General features: G+C 36.7%; 1 protein-coding gene across 14 annotated transcripts in view; it reads right to left on the reverse strand.

Moving 5' to 3' along the window:
* CADPS2 (calcium dependent secretion activator 2) overlaps positions 1 to 22,448 on the reverse strand; it is a 499,759-nt gene that overhangs the window by 191,660 nt on the left and 285,651 nt on the right. For all 14 annotated transcript variants that reach the window (XM_029233024.1, XM_029233030.1, XM_029233033.1 and 11 more), the window contains one exon: positions 5,203 to 5,269. In XM_029233024.1, the coding sequence (XP_029088857.1) occupies positions 5,203 to 5,269 (67 nt within the window). The remainder of the gene's footprint in view (positions 1 to 5,202; positions 5,270 to 22,448) is intronic.

Here is a 22,448-nt window from a genome sequence, read left to right on the forward strand (position 1 = left end):
CAAAACAATTCACAAATGTATCAATACATGGAATGATTCCATTAGGGTTGGATTAGACTGAAACAAGTTTAAAAGGTCAAACTACTAGCAATGGTTATTTGGCTATTGGGGGGGAAGACTGGAATAAGGTGGCCGTGCTGGTAGGGGTGCTGAAGAGGGCCTTTCATTTGCTGCCATAAATACTTGTGTATGGTTTGGTTTTATCCTATACTGAGTATGTCTTGGGTTTGTACATTTTACATCAGTTTAAAACATGAAGCCAGAGAGCCACTACCCTATGACTTTCTTGACTTGACAGCAGCTTATTTATTCACTTTGCATTACTATAAGCAAACATCAGCTTATGTCCTAAGACTAAACCTAGACCATATAATTTCCTGCAGTTAGTGGCATTCTCAGAACTGTGACAGTAGCCTGCTGCAGTGCTGCTCCAGGTGTGCTGAATATTTCAGATATCAGTAGGCTGGGGCAGCCACTTCTTTAAGTTTAGAGCAGATTTTGATGGCATGTCACTAACAGAGTGGCTCTCGTATGTTTGCAGCATGTAATGATCACTCAGTGGCATGGCTGACTGTTTATATCCCGTGCCAACTCAGCTGATGTGTAATTAACGTTATGTCTTGATAGCCTGCTGTTGTTTGCAGCAACTTCAAGTCATGATTCTGACACATCGACAACAAGCAGTGAACACTCTGATACAGGGCCAAAACAACATAGATGTCTACCTTCCTCAGTTTCCAGGCATGTCATACGGTAAGTGGCCTTCATGAGCATGGGACTCTTTATGCCATCAGTCACTGGCCATTTCTTTAATGGAGTAACACTGTTTTGTACTTCGTGAAATGAATGATCCACGGTGATTATTCGTTTTTTCTGTTTGTCTTCAGATCAGTTGTGGTTGTGTGCATTAATTTGATCATGGCACCGTGACAGAGGAAATAAGAGCTTAGCCTCTAGAGACTGACAGAACTGGACTAATCACTTGACGCTACCACTTACTAACTGTATAATTCTGGGCAAATTATATAACCTCTTTGTACATCAATTTAATCTGTACAGTGGGGATAATACCTACCCTCAAATAAACCTTATTCTGAAGAGTAAAAGAGATAATGTAGTAAAAGTGCTCCCCATAAATGCCTGCCACATTTGCATAATAAATATTAGATTAAATATAGCAATAATTGTATTAATAGGTGAGTGATTCAGGAATTTTTATATTACCACAGAATATGCAATATCTGGGGGCATACAGTTTTTTGAATAGGCATTAGCTGAATACAGAATTATGAAATAATTCAGTTTGGTTAAATCATAAATACAAGTATAGAATTTTAAAGCTACTGAATGGTTTATTATAATGAACTAAAACATATTAGTGTCATAAGTACTTTACGCCAATGATATCCTCCAAATGTAATACTAAAACACTGAATAAGCATAACAAACACATATAAGTTTAATACAAACACAAGTAAGTTTTGGTAAGAGTTCAAACATATTCCTCAAAATCACTGTTCTTTCAGTTTGGCTTGAACCAAAATTTACCTTCATGAAAAACAAATGCAGCCTCTTAGATACATGAAAGATCTAATTAATACTGTCACTATACTGGCTTCAGAATCTAAATGGGGTCCAAAACTAATCTTACTTAGAAGCTAAATAAACACCCCACATTGATAAGTAATTCATTTTCCCATTTTCAACTCTTTTAAATGTTTATACAAGAGTCTTTGAAAAGTCTCTTCACCTCAACAGCTCTGCAAGTGTTCCCTTTGAACAATGACTTTGCAACTGACCAAACCCAACTCTCAATCAATTTTTATGAGTACAAATTCTTGGGCTGATGGCTAGATCTCCAGCTATATCACTCATATAATACACACTCACAAGTGGCGATGAGATTCACATTATCACCAGAGCACCATTCTGACGATGGCGGCAGCAGACACAGCAGGGGTATACTGTCCTCTCCGAAAATGACTCCTTCACCTTTTAATAGTGCAGCCTGCAGGTACAGATCTACGAACTATTTGCCAATAGAATGAGAGCTATCTTTAAAAATACTGATAAAACTACCTGGCTCTACCCAATGAGGCCTTCTTGCTCAATCTCCATACATACCCATCTTGATTTTGAAGTGGGTACATTCAGTTTGTCTTCCCATTACATTTGGAATTGGAAGGAAGATTCAATTGTATTTAAAACTTCAAAAAGTTGCCAGACTACTGGCGTGTAAATCTCAAAACACTTGGGCATGGGATTCTTTGTGTGAGTACACGTACTTACATATATTTGTGTAAAGATACAATGCTCAAATATGACTTCAAATTTTAAAATGATACCTCAGGTAGAATAAATCTGAATTCATGATAGTTTGGTGGTGTTTCTCCTAAATTTTAATTACGGGGTATAGAGGTTTACCTCCTTTGGTTTAAACTGAATTTTGCCTTTAAAATGTTAAACATATTTTTGTTACGTGGAGAACTTTCTAGCTCTCCAAAGACATGGTTAATGTTCCTAAAAGACATACCAATTAATGATCTCAAAAGTATTCAACTTCCTTCTTTCATTTCTAAACTCTCTTATGGGGTGATAAAGTATACGTGGTTGTTTTATAACTTGATTCTTGTGATCATATGCCAGAAAATAAGGTAAGAAGCAAAGGATTACCTTGAACTTTACCTGGCCAGAAGCATGAGGTGTCCATTTGACCTCTCAAAACTGATCTGCTAAGGCCTAGTTTTCATATTAAAACAGTCAGTATATAAGAAACTCTTTAGCCTACTGTCACTTCACTGGATCTCTACATAACAAACACTCTCTGATTCATTCTTTAAAAAAATAATGAATATGATCCAGCAATCACATTCCTTGGCATTTACCCAAAGGAGCTGGAAAGTTATGTCTATACAAAAACCTGTACACAAACGTGTACAGCAGCTCAATTCATAATTGCCAAAATTTGGAAGCAACCAAGATGTCCTTCAGCAGATGAATAAATAAACTGTGATTCATCCAGACAATGGAATATTATTTAGTGCTAAAAAGAAATGAGCTTTTGAGCTATGAAAAAACATAGAAAAATCTTAAATGCAAATTCGTAAGTGAAAGAAGCTAATCTGAAAAGGCTACATATTGCATGATTCCAACTCTATGACTTTCTGGAAACAGCAAAACTATGGTAAAAAGATCAAGGGTTGCCAAAGGTGGAGGGGAAGATGATAGGCAGAACACAGAGGATTTTCAAGGCAGTGAAAATGCTTTGTATGATGTTACAATAATGAATAGTATGTTTGTCCAAATACACAGAGGTAAAACACCAAAAGTGAACCCTAATAAAAACTACGGACTTTTGATGAAGATGATGTGTCAACGTAGGTTCATCCTTGGTAACAAATGTACCATTCTGGTGAGTGAGGTTGACAGTGGAGGAGGCTATGTCTGGGGACAGAGGATATATAGGAAATCTCTGTACCTTCCCTTAAATTTTGTTGTGAACCTAAAACTGCTCTAAAAAAACCATATCGACTAAAAGGTATGACATGTTGAACATCTGTGGTTACTGGGTGACATTCTCATGTGCTCTCATACATATTTCCACCAGTTAAACTCTAGGCTTGCTAAGAGTCAGTAGGGTTTGCTTATTAGGCCAATAACATGAGCTATTGAACTTATGGGATGGGAACTTATGAGATTCTATGTAAATGAATGACATATGACTATGAAAAAGAAGCTGCACTTCCTACAAAAAATCAGTTGAATGCTTGGAAAGATTTGACAAAGACAAGTCACTAACACAAACTTGTCAAATTAGATGTGGGTGAGACATCTATAACTGGAGAAAGATCTGCACTCAAACTGCCTGGTAAATGCATTTCAATTCTTGTGCCAATGTCAAGAAATTAAACCTGGAAACCAAAGAAGATGGCTTATAGGTGTGGTTTTTGGAGGAGGATCACTGAGAACTCCCAACAGGGAGCCCTTTCTCAAAGCAAATGCTTGGGGTTTATATCAAAAGATTGTCAGTGTGTGTGCGCACATGTGTGTGCATCTTTTATTAAACTCGTTGACCAAATATTGGTTCTATTTACATAAGAAAAAGTCACACTTTACCCAGGGGAAAAAAAGCACTTTTGATGAAAAGGTTATACTTTTCATGAAGTTACCATGCTATTATGGCACATCAATAAAATAATTTTATCCAGCAGTTGATAGATGGCTTTATTTCTGGAAGACAGCAAATAATTTTCTTTCCTTGGAATTTCATCATGTTAATCTGATCTGGGCTATTTAAACTACTTACGTGTGAATAGGAATTGATGAGATTTTACAGACTGTTTTGTGTTAAGGATCCCAAGAGAGCTTCTCTTTTCATATATATTCATTGGGAACAAAACAGCTTGGATTTATCATGAAATGGAATGACTATTACTCAAATTTATTCTTTAATGTAACTTTAACTAAATAAGTATATTCCATGAGCAGAGGTCATCCATGATTCAAAAACCAAACCAAAACAAAAAAGAGTCAACTGAAGTGTACATTCCAATATCCTGTCTACATTCAGAATCCTATCACAAACAAATCTATCAGTCAAGGTAATTTAAAGACCTGTACATGTGAATAAGTGATATATATGGCACATTTTTATAAAAATGCATGTTTCTATGTATTAAGTTTTATCTATGAACTATCGAACAATGCAGTGACTCTCAAGGTATGCTCTTGGGATCCCAGAGCTCTTCAAGATCCTTTCAGGGACTTGGGAAGTCAAAACCATTTTTCTAACAATATTCAAACATCTTTGCCTGTTTCACACTTACTCTCTCAAGAGCGTATAGAGGAGTTTTCCAGAGGCTAAATTTCACCTGAGATTGCAACAGATTGAAGGCAGAAGCTGATGTGAAAATGCAGCTGCATTCTATTTTATTAAGCCAGAATATTAAAGAGGGGTACAAAAGCATAAAGTAATGCCACTTATATCACTAAAATGTTTGGCCTGAAAAATAGTTATTTTAAATAAAAAGGTTATTTGCGTTGGCATATAATGGACCTACCAATTTTATTTTAAAATGAATTAAAATATTTTTAAAATTTCTCAGTTTTAATTTCTGATACAGTGAATATTGATAGATACAACCCACAAAAAATTTGAGAACGGCTTAGAGTGATTATGTGACAGGAAAAAAATCTACTTACCTGAACAAGAACAAAGTAACGTTTTTTCCATCTTTTCCAAACCTTCTGTCCAAGGGCATACAGATATCTGGTAAGAAAAACAAGTAAAAGAATACTTTACATGAATAATGGTGTGGTTCCACGTAATCGTATTTCTTCCATAGGTATTCATTCTTGCAACGAGCCTGCTAAAGGCAAAGTTTAGTTCATTTGGAATCTGTGACAGCACGCAGCTTCTGTGTTACAAAATGACTGAGCCTGTTATAAGGCTTTTGAAAGGGAATTGATTTATGTGGCTTGTCAATTGTCAGTTCTTCCCACAAATTGAGCGAAGTTGGAGTTAGAAAGGATAATCAAAGAAGCAGTAGGAATTTTATTCTCATACATATTTCTTAGGAGAGACAAAGGCTACGAATTGAGGCTATAGTGCCAAATGTTTCAGCTCTCAGATGACCGGGGCTGAGGAGTGTGGCCTCGCAGGGAGCTGGCTGCAGAGTCCAGAACCCATGGAGAAGGGTCGCTGTTCAGCTGAGTGTTCCCGAGATGTGCCTGCACCAATCTCAGTTTCCATTTCCTCAACTATCAAATGAAAGGACTGGATGTGATGATTTCTGAGGTCCCTGCCAGCTCCATAATTTGGAGATTTGCCTGACTTATGCAAGCTTCTTACTGCAAATTTTCCTAACTATGAAATTTAGATAATAATGAAGATGACACTGTATAATTTAACACAGTTTCAACCAAGGCTTTTGTTTAACTTTGCACTGCTATTAGTAACCTAAATTGAAATGATTCAAGTAGTCAATCATTGGAGAAGAGAACTTTTGTTCTTACCGAATATACAGATGTAAGCTTAAGTATCAAGGAGGAAAGAGAAGAAATTAAAAATTAATCAGGTATGAGTGTGTCATGGAGAGCTATTTAAAATTATACCACATACCTCCTACAAAAGTGGGAAACATTGTTAGAAGTTTAAAATGACAAATAGAGAGCTAATTTTTAAATTAAAGTAAGACTTTTCAGTATTTTATCACAATTCCTTTTCCTAATGTGGAGGTTTAACACTGCTGAGGCTATTCAAACTAACTTAATTTATAAACAATTCTGAGTGATTTAAAAAAAGGACTATAGCTAATAGTTTGTTTAGGGGCTTAAAGTCTTCAGACTTTCTCTCAATTTTTAAAACTGAAACCTTAGCTTGAATTTTTAGTTTCTGTCTTATGAAAATAATTCTCTTCTGTAAAACAAAACAAACATACTCTTTGCCCCCTTTTGAAAAAAAAAATGGGATATTAGCTAAGGTGTGCTGAAATGATGGGATTTCTTATTCACTGCTAGTGGAGTGTAACATAACACCACCTTCCTGTAGGATAACATGGCAGTATATAGAAACGGTCTCCACCTCTTCATCATGGAATTAGGGAAATAATTAGATACATACACAAAGATGTATGCTACATGGATACTCAGAACAGCGTTATTTATATTATGAAAAAGGTGACAACTTAAATGTCCAACAGTAGGTGAATGTTTAATAAATGCTAGAAAATGCATAGAAATACTATGCCACTGAAAAAATATTTTTGATAAAATAACAAAGAAAATTTCATTGCATAATATTATGGGAAAAGAGCAGATTCAAAACTATTGATACATAAATACTTAGTGATTTGAAATTTGTAAAAAAAAAAAAATACAAAATAGATATTCCAAAATTTTAGTAATGGTGCCTTTGAGTGGTGGGATTATGGAAGATTTGAGTTGTCTTCTTTATTCCCTGTGTTTCTAAATTTTCTGAATAAAAACATACAAACAAACATGGGCTTACTAAAAGTTGACATAAATCCTAGGCTCTTGCCTAGAAAGCATCACCCCAAACTGCCCAAATTAATTATATATTTTCTTTCTCTCAGACACATCAGCTAGCTGAAGGGTTTGGCAAACTTCTATTTGGTTCTCACAATACCCTTGATGACCTATCGTCTGCGCTTGTGGATGTAATGCGAATGCATTTAGAGTCTATCAGAAATATCTACCGCTACTGTTCTCACCTGTTCACTATCTCCTCCTGAGGGCCCCTTGAAACCCTTTGCCCCATCTTTGCTCTAGCCTCTAATTTCTCTTCTATGGTGCCAGTGATAGGTGTTTAGTTGCTCTCTTTCTGTCTTCCCTATGTAATTTCCCTCTGCTGAAAGGCATACACCCAAGCTCCTATTACAGGGTTAACAGCAATGACCTCAGGAGCTATACACTGTGGACACGACAGATGCTCTCTGTACAAGTTCACTAGCAAGGAGTGCACCAAATAGCTGCAGAGGAGCCAAGAGGGCACCTGGAATAACCTCTGCCTGTGACCACAGGCTGCTTCTTCAACGTGTCTCACTTAGCATGCTGCTGGGCTACTAGGTCAGACATCAGTGAAAGTGAATAGGGACACACAAACCATCAACACCACAAGCAAGTGTAAGTCTTGCTGACAGTGAAGGTTCTGCATAAGGGATAATACTGTCATCTGCAACCTCATTAAAAATGATGCCTCACCACATTTGGAACGAAAAGGTATGGTTTCTGTGAAGACAGAAAGCAGAGGGGTGGGTGGATGTACACGTGTATACTGAAAGATATTATTAGAATAAAAGACAATTCAAGACCGGAACCAAGGTAAGCATTTGGATGTTGGGCCTTGAGGTATTATGGACTACTGCACTAGAATTCAACAGAATATATACAGAAGAAGTCACAATTGATCAAACATTTCTAGAAAGGAATTGCTCACAAGAGTTTTAGTCTCTATATAAGAAAAAAATTACATTCAACAGAAGTAAACATTTCTGCATAAAGGAAATGTTACAATTGCTATGTAGGAAAAATATGATAGCTCCTGCCCTTTGGTTTTCATATTAGCCAGACAAACATTTTACATAAAAATTTTTTGAACATATATAAAAGAGATCAGAAAAGTTAACTATACTGAATAAGAACAGATTAAACTTCAACAACTCTGAGTTTTTTCACTATAAGCATGAGTTCTGGAATCAGGCATCAATATCACCATCTAGCTGCTTTTTCACTGTATAAAAGCAGATTCTTGGCGTAAAAGACACATTTAAAATTGAGGGGAGAATGAAGAAAAAAGATGTTCATCAATGTCATTTAAGAGTAAAAATTCAAAAACCATCTAAGAATCAAGCAGTTAAAATGATTACGTTGCCGTTAAGAGTGATGCCAAAATCAAAAGCCCAGGACCAGATGGCTTCACAGGCGAATTCTATCAAACATTTAGAGAAGAGCTAACACCTATCCTTCTCACTCTTCCAAAATATAGCAGAGGGAGGAACACTCTCAAACTCATTCTATGAGGCCACCATCACCCTGACACCAAAACCAGACAAAGATGTCACAAAGAAAGAAAACTACAGGCCAATATCACTGATGAACATACATGCAAAAATCCTCGACAAAATACTAGCAAAAAGAATCCAACAGCACATTAAACGGATCATACACCATGATAAAGTGGGGTTTATTCCAGAAATGCAAGGATTCTTCAATATACGCAAATCAATCAACTTGATACACCATATTAACAAATTGAAGGAGAAAAACCATATGATCATCTCAGTAGATGCAGAGAAAGCTTTCAACAAAATTCAACACCCATTTATGATAAAAAATCCTCCAGAAAGTAGGCATAGAGGGAACTCACCTCAACATAATAAAGGCCACATGTGACAAACCCACAGCCAACATTGTCCTCCCTGGTGAAAAACGGAAACCATTTCCACTAAGATCAGGAACAAGACAAGGTTGCCCACTCTCACCACTCTTATTCAACATAATTTTGGAAGTTTTAGCCACAGCAGAGAAGAAAAAGGAATAAAAGGAATCCAGGACTTCCCTGGTGGCGCAGTGGTTGAGAATCTGCCTGCCGATGCAGGGGACACGGGTTCGTGCCCCAGTCTGGGAAGATCCCACATGCTGTGGAGCAGCTGGGAAGCAGCCGCATAGCACAGGGAGATCAGCTCGGTGCTCTGTGACCACCTAGAGGGGTGGGATAGGGAGGGTGGGAGGGAGGGAGATGCAAGAGGGAAGAGATACGGGAACATATGTATATGTATAACTGATTCACTTTGTTAAAAAGCAGAAACTAACACACCATTGTAAAGCAATTGTACTCCAATAAAGATTGAAAAAAAAAAAAAAAACTGCAATGAGCTATCACCTCACACCAGTCAGAATGGCCATCATCAAAAAATCTACAAACAGTAAATGCTGGAGAGGGTGTGGAGAAAAGGGAACCCTCTTGCACTGTTGGTGGGAATGTAAATTGATACAGCCACTATGGAGGACAGTATGGAGGCTCCTTAAAATGCTAAAAATAGAACTACCATACGACCCAGCAATCCCACTACTGGGCATATACCCTGAGAAAACCATAATTCAAGAAGAGTCATGTACCACAATGTTCACTGCAGCTCTATTTACAATAGCCAGGACATGGAAGCAACCTAAGTGTCCACCAACAGATGAATGGATAAAGAAGATGTGGCACATATATACAATGGAATATTACTCAGCCATAAAAGGAAACAAAACTGAGTTATTTGTAGTGAGGTGGATGGACCTAGAGTCTGTCATACAGAATGAAGTCAGAGAAAAGCAAATACCGTATGCTAACACACATATATGGAATATTAAAAAAAAAAAGTTTTGAAGAACCTAGGGGCAAGACGGGAATAAAGACACAGACCTACTAGAGAATGGACTTGAGGACATGGGGAGGGGGAACGGTAAGCTGGGACAAAGTGAGAGAGTGGCATGGACATATATACACTACCAAATGTAAAACAGATAGCTAGTGGGAAGCAGCCACATAGCACAGGGAGATCAGCTTGGTGCTTTGTGACCACCTGGACGGGTGGGATAGGGAGGGTGGGAGGGAGGGAGACACAAGAGGGAAGAGATATGGGGACATATGTATACGTATAGCTGATTCACTTTGTTATAGAGCAGAAACTAACACACCATTGAAAAGCAATTATACTCCAATAAAGATGTTAAAAAAAAATAAAGACTGAGGCCAGAAAGAATGATAATGGAAAATCATAATAATGTTGTTTTTAAAAAGCTGTCACATGAACTTATACTGTATGCATGGGGAAAAAAATCCAGAAAGATGTATCAAAATGGGAAACCTGAAGTGAGTACCTGGCTGGTGAGATTAAAGATAAATTTTATTTTCTTCTTCACACCTTTCTCCATTTTCACAATTTCTATCTTGAGCATGTCTTCCTTTTTTTTGTTGTTGTCATTTAAGTAAGGTATACTGGTAGATTACCTAAAGTAAAATTCACCCATTTTAGGTATATAATTGGACGAAACTTGAAATAGGAGGGATGTGACCACCACAGTGAATTTATAGAACACTCCCACCCCCCCACCCAAAGGTTCCTTCATGCCTTTTTATGAACCATCTCCTCCTCACATCTGCAGCTTTGCAACCACTGACCTGATTGCTGACCTTATAGTTTTTTGTTTTCCAGGATGTCATATAAGTGGAATTACACAGTATGTAGCCTTTGGTGTCTGCCATCTTTCACTTAGTATAAAGTTTTCGAGATTCAGCTTTTGTCTGTATCAGGAGTTCATCCCTTTTTATTTCAATGGATGACTTCAATGTGTTTATCCTTTTACCAGTTGGTGGACATTTGAGTTGTCTCCACCTTTTTGGCTACCGTAAATAAAGCTGCTATAGCCATTCACATGTAAGTCTTTGTGTGGGCACATGTTTGCATTTCTCCTAGGTAAATATCTAGGATTGGGATTACTGAGTTACAGTGAAAGTGTGTTTAACTTTATAAGAAGCTGCCAGATTGTTTTCCATGGCTGTACAATTTTGCATTGTCATTAACAATGTATGAGAACTCATCTTACTTTTATCATTAGAAAAAAATCACTTTAATTAAGGATTTGAAGGATGTGGGCATTACAGCTCCATAAACAATACTTCTGACATGACTAAGTTGAATATCTATAGACCAAAGATGAGGATCTTTGTCACTTTATCTTGAGTACAGTGGCGAATTCCTATAAACTTTAATGGTTAAATGGGTTTTCCAGTTTTCAAAGCTATTCTCAAGTTCTGATATTTAGAGCAGTCTAAATTCTCTGTAGGTGGGTTGTCTTATCAGGGGACGATTAAAGTGTAAAGAAAGTAAGGAAAATGGAGCCAAAATCATTTGAATATTTGGTTACAATCAGATAATCCATTTATTAGCAAGCATCTGTAAAAACCAAGATGCATTCTTTTTTTGAATTTATTTATTTTATTTATTTTTATTTTTGACCGTGTTGGGTCTTTTTTCTTTTTTTTTAGTCATCAATTTTATGCACATCACTGTATACATGTCAGTCCCAATCGCCTAGTTCATCACTCAAGATGCATTCTCTCATAACTCATCTTTATGCCTAGCACTTTAATTTCAGAAAAATACACTAAAGTTACATTTAACATGTTATACTAGGCAATAGATTCATTTCGTTATACTTACACAGCAATGATTACTGAAAAATGAGTTATTCTGTATAGACTCTGTATATTCATCTATAATGAATTTTTAAAGAATTTGTATACAATAGGTTGACTTCAAATAGTCATAAAATATAATTTGATCATTCTTTAATGATTTAGAAAAGGACCCTATAAACATCTTGGGGTCATTACCATGAACTTCAGTTATAATTGCATAGTTCTGTAAAAGGAGAAGGTACACCTGGTAGGACCAAATCTATTTGACATACAATGGCAATAGTGATGATTAAACAAATCCTTGAGAGTTATTTACTTGTCACTTATTTCTGTTTCATAAAAATAGTTTAGAATTTAAGAAATCTATTATTAATATTATTTTCTTAGTGTCTGAACTCTGGAAAAATTCATTTTTTTAAAGCTTTATGAAATCTGATTCTACCCCATAAAGGTGTAGAGAACATCTTCCAAGAAGTGCATTTGTTTTTGTCACCTGGGACAGAGAGAGTACCTTGGCTCGTATGGTAATGTTGTTAAGGGGGTGCGGTCTGCTCTGCAACTGTATTCTCCCTGAATATTTAGTAACCTGCTGAGTCATTACTAGCTTCCTCTCAATTGTAGGATTATCTCAAATTAAAAAAGTTTTTTTTCAGAGTATGTAAATTAGACCTGCCAAATACTAGGCAAACTGGGAACACACATTTAACTGGGTTTTGTGTGACAATTTACAATGTTACCCAATAAAATAAATATTTATCACACAGCATGAGACCAACATTCTCTAATGAGTGAATTTTTGTCACCTTATTTAAAGGTTTTAAAGAGCAAACCAAAAGCAAGTCTTCTGTTTTAGTTTTGGTGGGGCCTTCAACATGATTCATTTTCATCAACCTACAGAATTTGATTTTAAACAAAACATGTTTTCTCACCCTTGTTAAATTATCTCAGTTACTAAGAAATGGATGGAGGGAATTCCCTGCTGGTCCAGTGGTTAGGACTCTGAGCTTCCACTGCAGGGGGCCCAGGTTCGATCGCTGGTCGGGGAACTAAGATGCAACAAGCCGGGTGGCATGGCCAAAAAAAAACCAACAAAGAAATGGATGGAAGAGGAACACATACCAGCAGTTTTCACAGTCGTAGTCATATTACATTCTCCAGTACTCTATACTAGAGTACGACCCTAGGAAACAAATTCCCTAATCGGAGTTAAATTTGATTCAAGATGATTTAAATGAGGACAGAAGATATATTCTAATGTACGTAACACAGTTCAAAAGCACATATTTCCAATGCTAAACTGATATAAACACTTTTTCCATCGAAATATTTCCAATCCATCACAATACTCATGTAACTAGAGTATTTTGGGTTATTTAAAAATAACTGCTCAGATACTATTCTAAAGTGTTTGCTTTCATCAATACACCCAACTTAAGTAAGGTATTAAGAAGCTGTTCCCTTTGAACAAAAAATTGCCTGCTTAACTTTAAAATCTTCTCTTCTTACATGGGATTAGGTAACAAAGAAATTAGCAGCCCTGACACAAAGCTCGGATTTAACACATAAGAGTAAAGCCTTGAAGCATTTGGTTTTATAAATCAGTATAAATACAGCAATAATCTTAAAGTATTAATCCCTCTTCTAGGGCTGTTTCTAATTGAGAGTACTAGTTCCCCCAAAGAAACATAGGAATCAGCTAGGAAACAAGGCACAAAACAAACTAACGTGTTATCAATGATCCACTCACCTACAACTCTTTTTTTGGTATTTATTTCTAACTATTCTTAGGTCGTGCTCTATCCTCAAATATGAAAGCTAAGAGACAATGAACTTTATGAATTTTCGCTTGTATATTTAAAATACGGTATGGACATAGATTATGTACCAGGCTGTTAGGAAAAATGTCAAGAAAAGAGAGGAAAAAAAGAAGAGAAAATAAAAGTTTTGGCATAGCCAAACCTCAAGTCAATACAGTTACTATCAACAAAGCAAACGGGTCATTATTTTTCATCTATTACATCACATTTATATATGTCATTAGAGAATCTCAATACTTAACATTAAAAATTATACAACCTCTATGGTCTCAACGTGATCCTTAAAAGAGTTATCTGTTAACTTAAGAAGCAAGCTGGAACACATACCACAGTTGCTTCTAAAAGTTTTCATTTGTGGACAAACAAAAGCAGAGTCTTAATGAAATCCATCAGAATGTTCTGTGACAACAGGAATAAAAACTTTTCTGTAGAGATATGTTGATCATTAACAACATACATTACTCTATTACCAATAAAATGGTCTCAATATATTTATGCAGTAAAATGAAGCTTGGTAAAAATAATCTTCAAGCGAAACAAAAATCAGTAAAATATGAAGCTTATTTTTGCTGAATTTTCAAATAGCTATTTACATTTCATCACATGTTCACATTGCAATGCTTGTAAAATAAAATTACTTTAAATGCTTGTTTTTTATTCAGTACCCCTTGAGTATTCTTTTTTAAAAAAAACAGATTCCCATATAACATTCTGTGATTTGCCTTCCTTTAAGCCAAAAAACCTCTGAAATTAGTTTTACTAATAAGTTAAGCCATTTTCTAGAAATGCTATATATTATTTGCTAATATATATAGTCACAAAAGTTAATGAAATTTCAAGAGCTCATTTTGATTAGTTTTAAAAACTGAGATTCAACTCATCTTCATTAACACAGTTTGTCTAAACTACAATACACCCTATATTTTTCTAGTATAGTAAAGAAACAGCTAATGTTCTCTATGCCATATTTGAAATAGAAAATGGTAATATGAAATAAAGAACTCATCTATCCAAACGCTTTAAAAGCACCTTATAAAACCTTTCTAACTTGAAGAGTGTTCCAAGAACACTTCAACACACACAAATTCTCCAGACATATTACTAAATACTGTAGTTTAGTCTCAATTAGGGTGGTGGTACACAGTTCTAATAGAAAGGAGCATGTGATGATTTATCTGCACGGAGTCCATGGTGTGGGAGTTCATGGTTTTACTTTATGGGGAAAAATCATCACTAATGAATATTTGAAAAACATAACTGTATACAGAAACTGGGAATTATTCGGTGCTTGAAAAAAAAAGACTATTACTTTTGGCAGATCACTTATGACTAGCTTTTTATTCAAAGAAATGGAACAATCAATCTACATGTTGAATGATAAAGCCTATTCTTCTACAAGCCTTCATTTTTCAAGGAAAAATACAGAAAGAAAAAAAATCAATATATAGAGTAGTTTAGTCCTGGAAAGGGCTTTCTTAAAGAGAAACCTCAGTCAAGGTTGAAAGAGCAATTAATGCAGGCTCAAAAATCTGGGCCATTCTGATAGAGTTCGGTTAACATGTGGCAGAAGTAATCATCCACTTGTGAAAATGATTTTCGGTTCATTCTCAAACACCTTTCAGACACTCATGATCCCATTTAACTGACAACAATACAGGCTATCCGTGGGCATCACTGCATTTGATGTGAAAACCAATAGGGACCAAATGCCCTCAGGCACTTTCAGTCATTCCCTGCAGTCTGTGCTCACAGCTTCCCCGCATAAAAGGAATCTTCCTTCTTTCACTACATTCTTTCCTTTATTTAACCCCACAAGATTAAGCCTTTTTTTTTTTTTTTGGTTTGGTTTTCAGCTAAGGATGAGAAAAAGAAACTGATTCAAAACAACAGTGTGACCTGGGCATTAAGAAACCTAGAAGTAAATACTTTCCAGTTGGCTTTTATATACTTCCCGAATTCTTATGGGAAAGAGAACAAGAGGTGAGGCTGCAAGGAGAGGATCATCACCAAACAAAATCACAGAACATTTTGAAAGAAATGATGAAAAATCAGAAACTCCTATTGTTCAGTAGGAAGTTAAAATGCGCGTGCTATGTCAGCAGGAGACCTGTAACAGCAAAGGAATAAAACGTAGTTCTTCCTTTTCTGTATCACATTTTGTAGAATCAGCAACATGAACTGCCTCCCCCCACCCTTTTTCTGAGAAGTCTCATCTTCTGCTAGTTTAATCTCAGCTAGATGGGAGTTAAACTTGAGCTCATATCAGCATTTTCAGATTCAGTCTAACAGTCTAAGGTATAAATGCTATCCTTTAAAAACTGGCTTGCTGGGACTTCCCTGGTGGCGCAGTGGTTAAGACGCTGCACTCCCAATGTAGGGGGCCCGGGTTCAATCCCTGGTCAGGGAACTAGGTCCCACATGAATGCCGCAACTAAGAGTTCGCATGCTGCAGCTAAGGAGCCCTCGAGCCTCAACTAAGACCCAGCGCAATCAACCAATAAATAAATATTTTTTAAAAAATTGGCTTGCTATTCACAAACTAGAATATGAATATAGGCAAACTGCCAAGATGAGAAGACCATAAAGCCCTATTCCACCCTCAGATTAAGACATCAAGATCTACAAGTGACCACTCTTAAAGGAGGTGTTCTAATATAAATGGCAATGCACTACCACCTAGAAACAAAACTGATCTGGGTAAATTATACTATAAGCAGTTCTACAAAAAGCAGTTTTAAACAGCTAAACACAAGCCAAACCATGGAACTAAACCTGTACAGAGAAATCTTTTGTTATAAAGGCAGTTTTTCCTATATTTTTTAATAACTGATCATCAGTACCCTTTTATATCTCAATTAGCAGAAAAAGTGCCCCAATACATATTTTTTTAATGGTTCATGACCTTACCAATGCTGATATTTAGAAAGTTATACAAATATGTTAGGGTCTCATTCTAATATACTCTACTACAGAGTGCATATTTTATAGACATGGTTTCATGTTTTTCCTCAGTTTAAATGTCCTTCGAAATATAATACTTTTCTGCATGTGCAGAAACTTTACTGCCTTGTTAAAAGTTAAAATTAGTGACCTTTCCAAGTTGATTATAAAATGTCTCAGAAGAGGATAAGAGGGAAAAAATGTCACAAGAATGTACTGAGTAGCCTACCCCAACCAGGCAAACTTGCTTAGAGTCAAGCCTATGCCTCCATCTCCTGGGAGAAGGGTGGAGGGTAGCCGCTATGAAGATGTGACTCTCTAGGGGCTATGACACATTCCAAAGGGAAGGATGCTCCGCACCATTTAGCAAAAAACCTCTGGCACATGTGATGATGAAAATGAAATAATTTACTTAGGCGCTCCTAGATATTTTTGTGATACACTCCATTAAGCTTTCTTCTCCCTGAAAATGGTTTGGAAATAAGGAAACAAAAGTTTTAGCAAAGGCTTTTATGCATGTATCATAGTACATATTATTTATAAGGTATTGGAAGGTACTGGAACTACCTTCCCTTTTGGGGCACAAAATTCCTAAAGCAATGCAAAATGGTCACACACTTTTAAACTGTATATACGGTACAGGTAATCCTGAGTTAACACAGATATGGTAGACCTCAGTTTCCTCTTCTGTAAGTGGATATATCTGTTCTGCCTGCTTCATATTTAGGCTAAATTCAAGTGAAATACGTACATAAAATGCCCATTTTATAAACTGCACACACTCTAAAAAGAAAATCATCGAGAAGATAATTTGGGATCCCGTGTTTTCCACTGTGTGTCTCAGGACATCTGGATAGAAAGAAGTAGTACACAAAGACAGAACGAGTTTGGCAAGCAAATAACTGTGAAAGATACCGAGCTAAACAAAGCTAAGTGCTGTGTGTGTGAGGACTAGTAAAAGCCTGTAATAGACCTGGGAAATGAGACGCTGAAGGGTGAGGACAGGAGGGGGGAGAATAGTGCAGGCAGCGTCTCCAAAATTACAGACTCTCTCTCACTGAAGACCATGTAGGAGTCACGCTCTCCAGCACACACTCTGGGAAGTTAGCTGGACTAGATGACTGCTAATGAGTCTTTAAGCACTACAACCATATAATTTGGTTTTTGCATTCTGTTCAGAATTAACCAATATCCTAATCATGATGAAAAATATCCTCTTCAGGGACTTCCCTGGTGGTCCAGTGGGTAAGACTCCGCGCTTCTCCGCGAACCCAGGGGCCCCGGGTTCGATCCCTGGTCAGGGAACTAGGTCCCGCATACATGCTGCAACTAAGAAGCCTGCATGCTGCAACTAAAAAAGAAAAATCCCGCACGTTGCAACTAAGACCCAGCGCAGCCAAAATAAATAAGCAAACAAATATTAAAAAAATTCCTCTTCACTTCTGACACTGCTTTACTTAGAATCTATAAACATTTATATTTGAAAACAAAAAGTTTTCTGTAAAATTTGGATCATAATCGCCATGGATTATGTTTGATTCCAGAAAGGTCTCTTTTTCTGTAACGTTATTCTCTGGTCTTAGTTAATAAGGACATTTTTGGAGGGCTCTGAAAATTTAGAAAACAAACTGTCTACGTCCATCTTTAACTTATCTTCATGTGAGTTATTTGTAAAGGTATTTGAATTCCTCCTGACACTTGGCATTCTGCAACAGCCTTGTTTTACCTAAACTGTATCACTTGAACTTCACTTTTGTGCTTTGTGACCAATCTTACCTGCCATCAAGGAGGACTGTGAATTCTGGGTCAAGATTTGGACTGAGCTGTGAGATCCCCTTGCTGTCCTGCCAGCTCTGACCTGTACCTTGGCCTCAGCGTCTCAGTCCCTGTTCCTTTGAGCTTAAGTGGTTGCTTTGATAAGCTGCCCAATACTCCAGGCTGAGGACGCAGCTTTGCTCTTGTTCTTGCGGATCTTTCTCTGACACCCTGCTCTTGAATTCTAGACTTATTAGTTGGTCACAGACATTTCCAAGACAGCTCATATCTGGAACATTCCTGTGCTGAGACCCTTTGATACTTTTCTTGTGGTGTGTTTTTTTTGGACACCAAGTGCTCCTTTGTACCAATACTCTGAGTTCTTGCTGCTCCCCTGGTTGTATGTTGGCTGTCTTACCCTATCAGTCCCACATATCTTACAATTCCATCCATTTCCAACAATTTAAATTCATTTAGTTCTCACCTCTCATGTTTCCAATTTCTTCCCATCCCTCAGAGTTCAACTATCACTTTCTGAGAGAAGCCCTCCCTGACATCCCTAATGAGGTCATACGCCCTTCTTACATGTATTTGGTGAGATGTGGACATTCCTTCCACAGCTGTGCCATGGTGTATGGCATGGCACATTGGATGAATGTCTATTTCCAACACAACACATTAAGGTCTGTGAGGGTAAGGACCACATATATCAGTTACCACTCACCACCCTGTCTCAGCACTGTGACTTTATACAGCAGATATTCCATAAGCGTTTTTGGAATGACTGAATGGCTATTTCTAGTCTTGTCATTAGGAATGATTATAAGAACATAATGAAGAAAGTAAATCTTCAGCAAAAGTTTATATAATAGGTACAAGTGTAAAAGAAAAAGCCTTAGACAGACTTTGGATTTTCCATAAAGTTGGTATTTTCATATTTATCTAATCAAGAGTATTCAAGGTTTTAGCAGCAGAATTTTATCCTGATATTTAACTTAATATAGAAGCTCAGAACACAGAGGAAAGAAGAAGTGGCTGCTGGGAAAGGAGGAACCGAGGTGCAGGAGTCCAGTTCGCCTACAAGCCCATCAGTCACGAAAGGGACTCCCAGGGTTTCTGGCAAGACAGTTTGAACCACAGCTGGAGATGGCCCCAAGGTCACAGTATCACAGGGGCCTTTAAGTTAAAATGCAATAGAATATATTCTATGTCTAAAGATTTCTAACTCCCGCTTATATATATATATATATATTTTATCTTTCGTGATATACAAACGTGGTTGGAGTTTTTTAGAAGGCCCAATAACTTAGTACCTCTTTTCTTTGCCTGAGTTCTGAGCAAACTGGCTAAAGACAAAGAGTTGTTAACAAGGGTTAAAAGATCACCTTATTAGTGATAACAATAATACTGAAGAATGTGGGTTATTTCTGTAAGAAGTGGGCTCCCTTATGAGGTTCAGTATTATTATCAGACATACCTTCCCCACTCCAGTGACAGACAGCGCTGGTCAGGCCACGCCTGTCCACGTGGAGATCCCGCCCCTGACAAACTCACACAGGGGGCAGCAGCAAGCAGTTGCTTGAACAGGTGTTCCAGGGACAAATGGAGTGGAAAGGGCTGATCTATGCACGCCCAGTCCCTGCTCTCAAGCTAACTAACCGGATGCACCAAAAAAAAAAAAGAAAAATAAAGGGGGTAGAGAGAAGCCAGGAGTATTACTGCCACGCATATTCCTCCACATGGAAGCAAATATTGGGGCATAGAATAAGAGCTTTTTCCAAACAGAGATGAAAGAGTGAAAATATGAGAGACAGAGACAGAGAGAAGAATGACAGAGAAAGAGAGAGTGAGAGGGAAAACGAATGGATGATTTTCTTAAGTCTCTTTAACTTTTAACTGCTATGTGCCTGGTATGACTTTCACTATTTTTCACCTGTAAAATAGAAATAGCAATATTTGTTCTGATTATAACAGATAGTGTCATTACAAAAATCTAGTTAAATGATGTGTGTAAAGGAGCCTTTGAAATTATAAAGCATAATGTAAATGAAGGCATTATCATCATCTTTATGATATTAGTAGTAGCAGTATATACTGAAAACTATTTCAATCTAACTTTTTAAAGGACTCTTTGGAAAAGGTTGGGGAGAGTGGCAATGAATTCTTCAGCTTTTCCCATTTACAAAAAAAAGACTTTTGAAGAGTGGGACAAAAATTTAAGTATACATTTTCCTACAATGAAGTATAACTATAATATCACACAAGTTACAACAAAACACCTAGTTCTTTTCATTCATCAGATAAAAGCAATATTTCTATAGAGCACATGTATTATCTTTCCCAGCTACTGAATTCCTTAGGTTCTTAAGAAATTGCTACTTAACCACCTACTAAAAAACTCTAGACTGCTATGAAAAAGTACACTTTGATGTTCAGTTTCTCTCTCACATGCATCTATTTATTTGGAGGAGAATGAATAACAAAATAAAGGTAACAGTAATAAGAGGGCTATGTACAATCAGGTTGGGATTCATTGGGCTACACTTGTAAAATGTTTCTCTTTCTCCTTTAACTTAAAGCTTAAGAATTCCACTTATTTACTTACTTGCTTATTAAACTATAGACACAATGCTTCTGCCTATGAATGCAGGATACAAAGAAAAATGAAATCAAGATAGTCAATAGAGGGCTTCCCTGGTGGCGCAGTGGTTGAGAATCTGCCTGCTAATGCAAGGGACACGGGTTCGAGCCCTGGTCTGGGAGGGTCCCACATGCCGCGGAGCAACTAGGCCCGTGAGCTACAACTACTGAGCTTGCGCATCTGGAGCCTGTGCTCCGCAACAAGAGATAGTGAGAGGTGATAGTGAGAGGTCCGCGCACCGCGATGAAGAGAGGCCCCCGCTTGCCACAACTAGAGAAAGCCCTCGCACAGAAACGAAGATGCAACACAGCAAAAATAAATTAATAAATTCCTACCCCCAACATCTTCAAAAAATAAAAATAAGAAAGATAGTCAATAGAAAAAAAAACCTTTGACGTTTAATGAAACATATTCAGAATTTCAAGTCTCAGATATTTTTGGTTAAAACTGACATTAGTGACATCTTTGATTATTCATATAGTGCTAAACATTAAAGTTTTTCTGTATTAATGTGATAAAATGTCTTGACAAGTTTAATATGTCCAAAATGAACTACCACTTCACCTTCTAACATTTTCTTACATTTAAAAAAAAAAGAAAACATCTTGAAGATTACTTAATACTACTTAAATAATGCCACCTTTATTATCAAGTTCTCCATTCAGTAGATAAAAACACTTTGTTTTTTGGGGGGGATGCTTGCACCATCTACTGGAGAAATATATTACTACTTTTGTCAAAGGACAACTTTAACACCATTTCCAAAGATTCTTGTGAGGTACTTCCCTCCAAAATGCAACACTGGAACAAAATCTGGTCCTTTTCTTTGTTGCATGTGTCAGTACAGGAAATGAGCACGTTTCTCCGCAAAACAACGCAAATATACGTTAGTTCAAGTAAGTCAATATTCCCATCTTAATTTGACAGAGTTATTAATCCACCAGCAAAAGTAATAGATGTGGAAGAGAGAGAAACACAGATGGAGGAAAGGAGATTATACAACCATTTTACTATTTATTTAAAAAGTATACAAACACCTAATTTTAAAATGAATATAAGCAGAGGCTCTCTACCATTTAGTCATACAGCTAGGGATACAGACTAGAATTGTCAGATGAATTGGTAGAATGTCAAGATTACTTCACAGAAGAGAACTGAAACCATTCTGAAGGTATCTTGGGGTTTTTCTTTTTTTTTTTTTTTTTTTTTTTTGGGTTTTTCTTAATAAATAACCACAACCACAATAATATGGAGTGTAAAAAAATCAGTACACAGAAGACAATGATCTCTAAATAGCTTTTTTCCCGTCTCTCCGTATGAGGTCACCACCTAAAGCAGAAGAATTTAAGATCTGTTCATTTTCAATTAAGAAGGCCGGCTATTTTTTTCCTAGCAAAAGAAATGAGAATCTTGTTTGAAGGTCCATATCACAATTACATCTCTGGGTGTGGGATGTGATTCAGTTGCAGGCACATATATATCTGCTTTTTAGTGGGATGCATGGATTATTAGAAAGTTAATATAAATTACACTGTAACTGTAATTGTTAAGAATCCAAATAATTTTCAATTTATGAGAGGCCCTA

Source organism: Monodon monoceros, unplaced genomic scaffold (genome assembly GCF_005190385.1).
Source record: "Monodon monoceros isolate NGI ecotype Baffin Bay Population unplaced genomic scaffold, NGI_Narwhal_1 Super_Scaffold_2, whole genome shotgun sequence".
In the NCBI taxonomy this organism is placed as follows: domain Eukaryota; kingdom Metazoa; phylum Chordata; class Mammalia; order Artiodactyla; family Monodontidae; genus Monodon; species Monodon monoceros.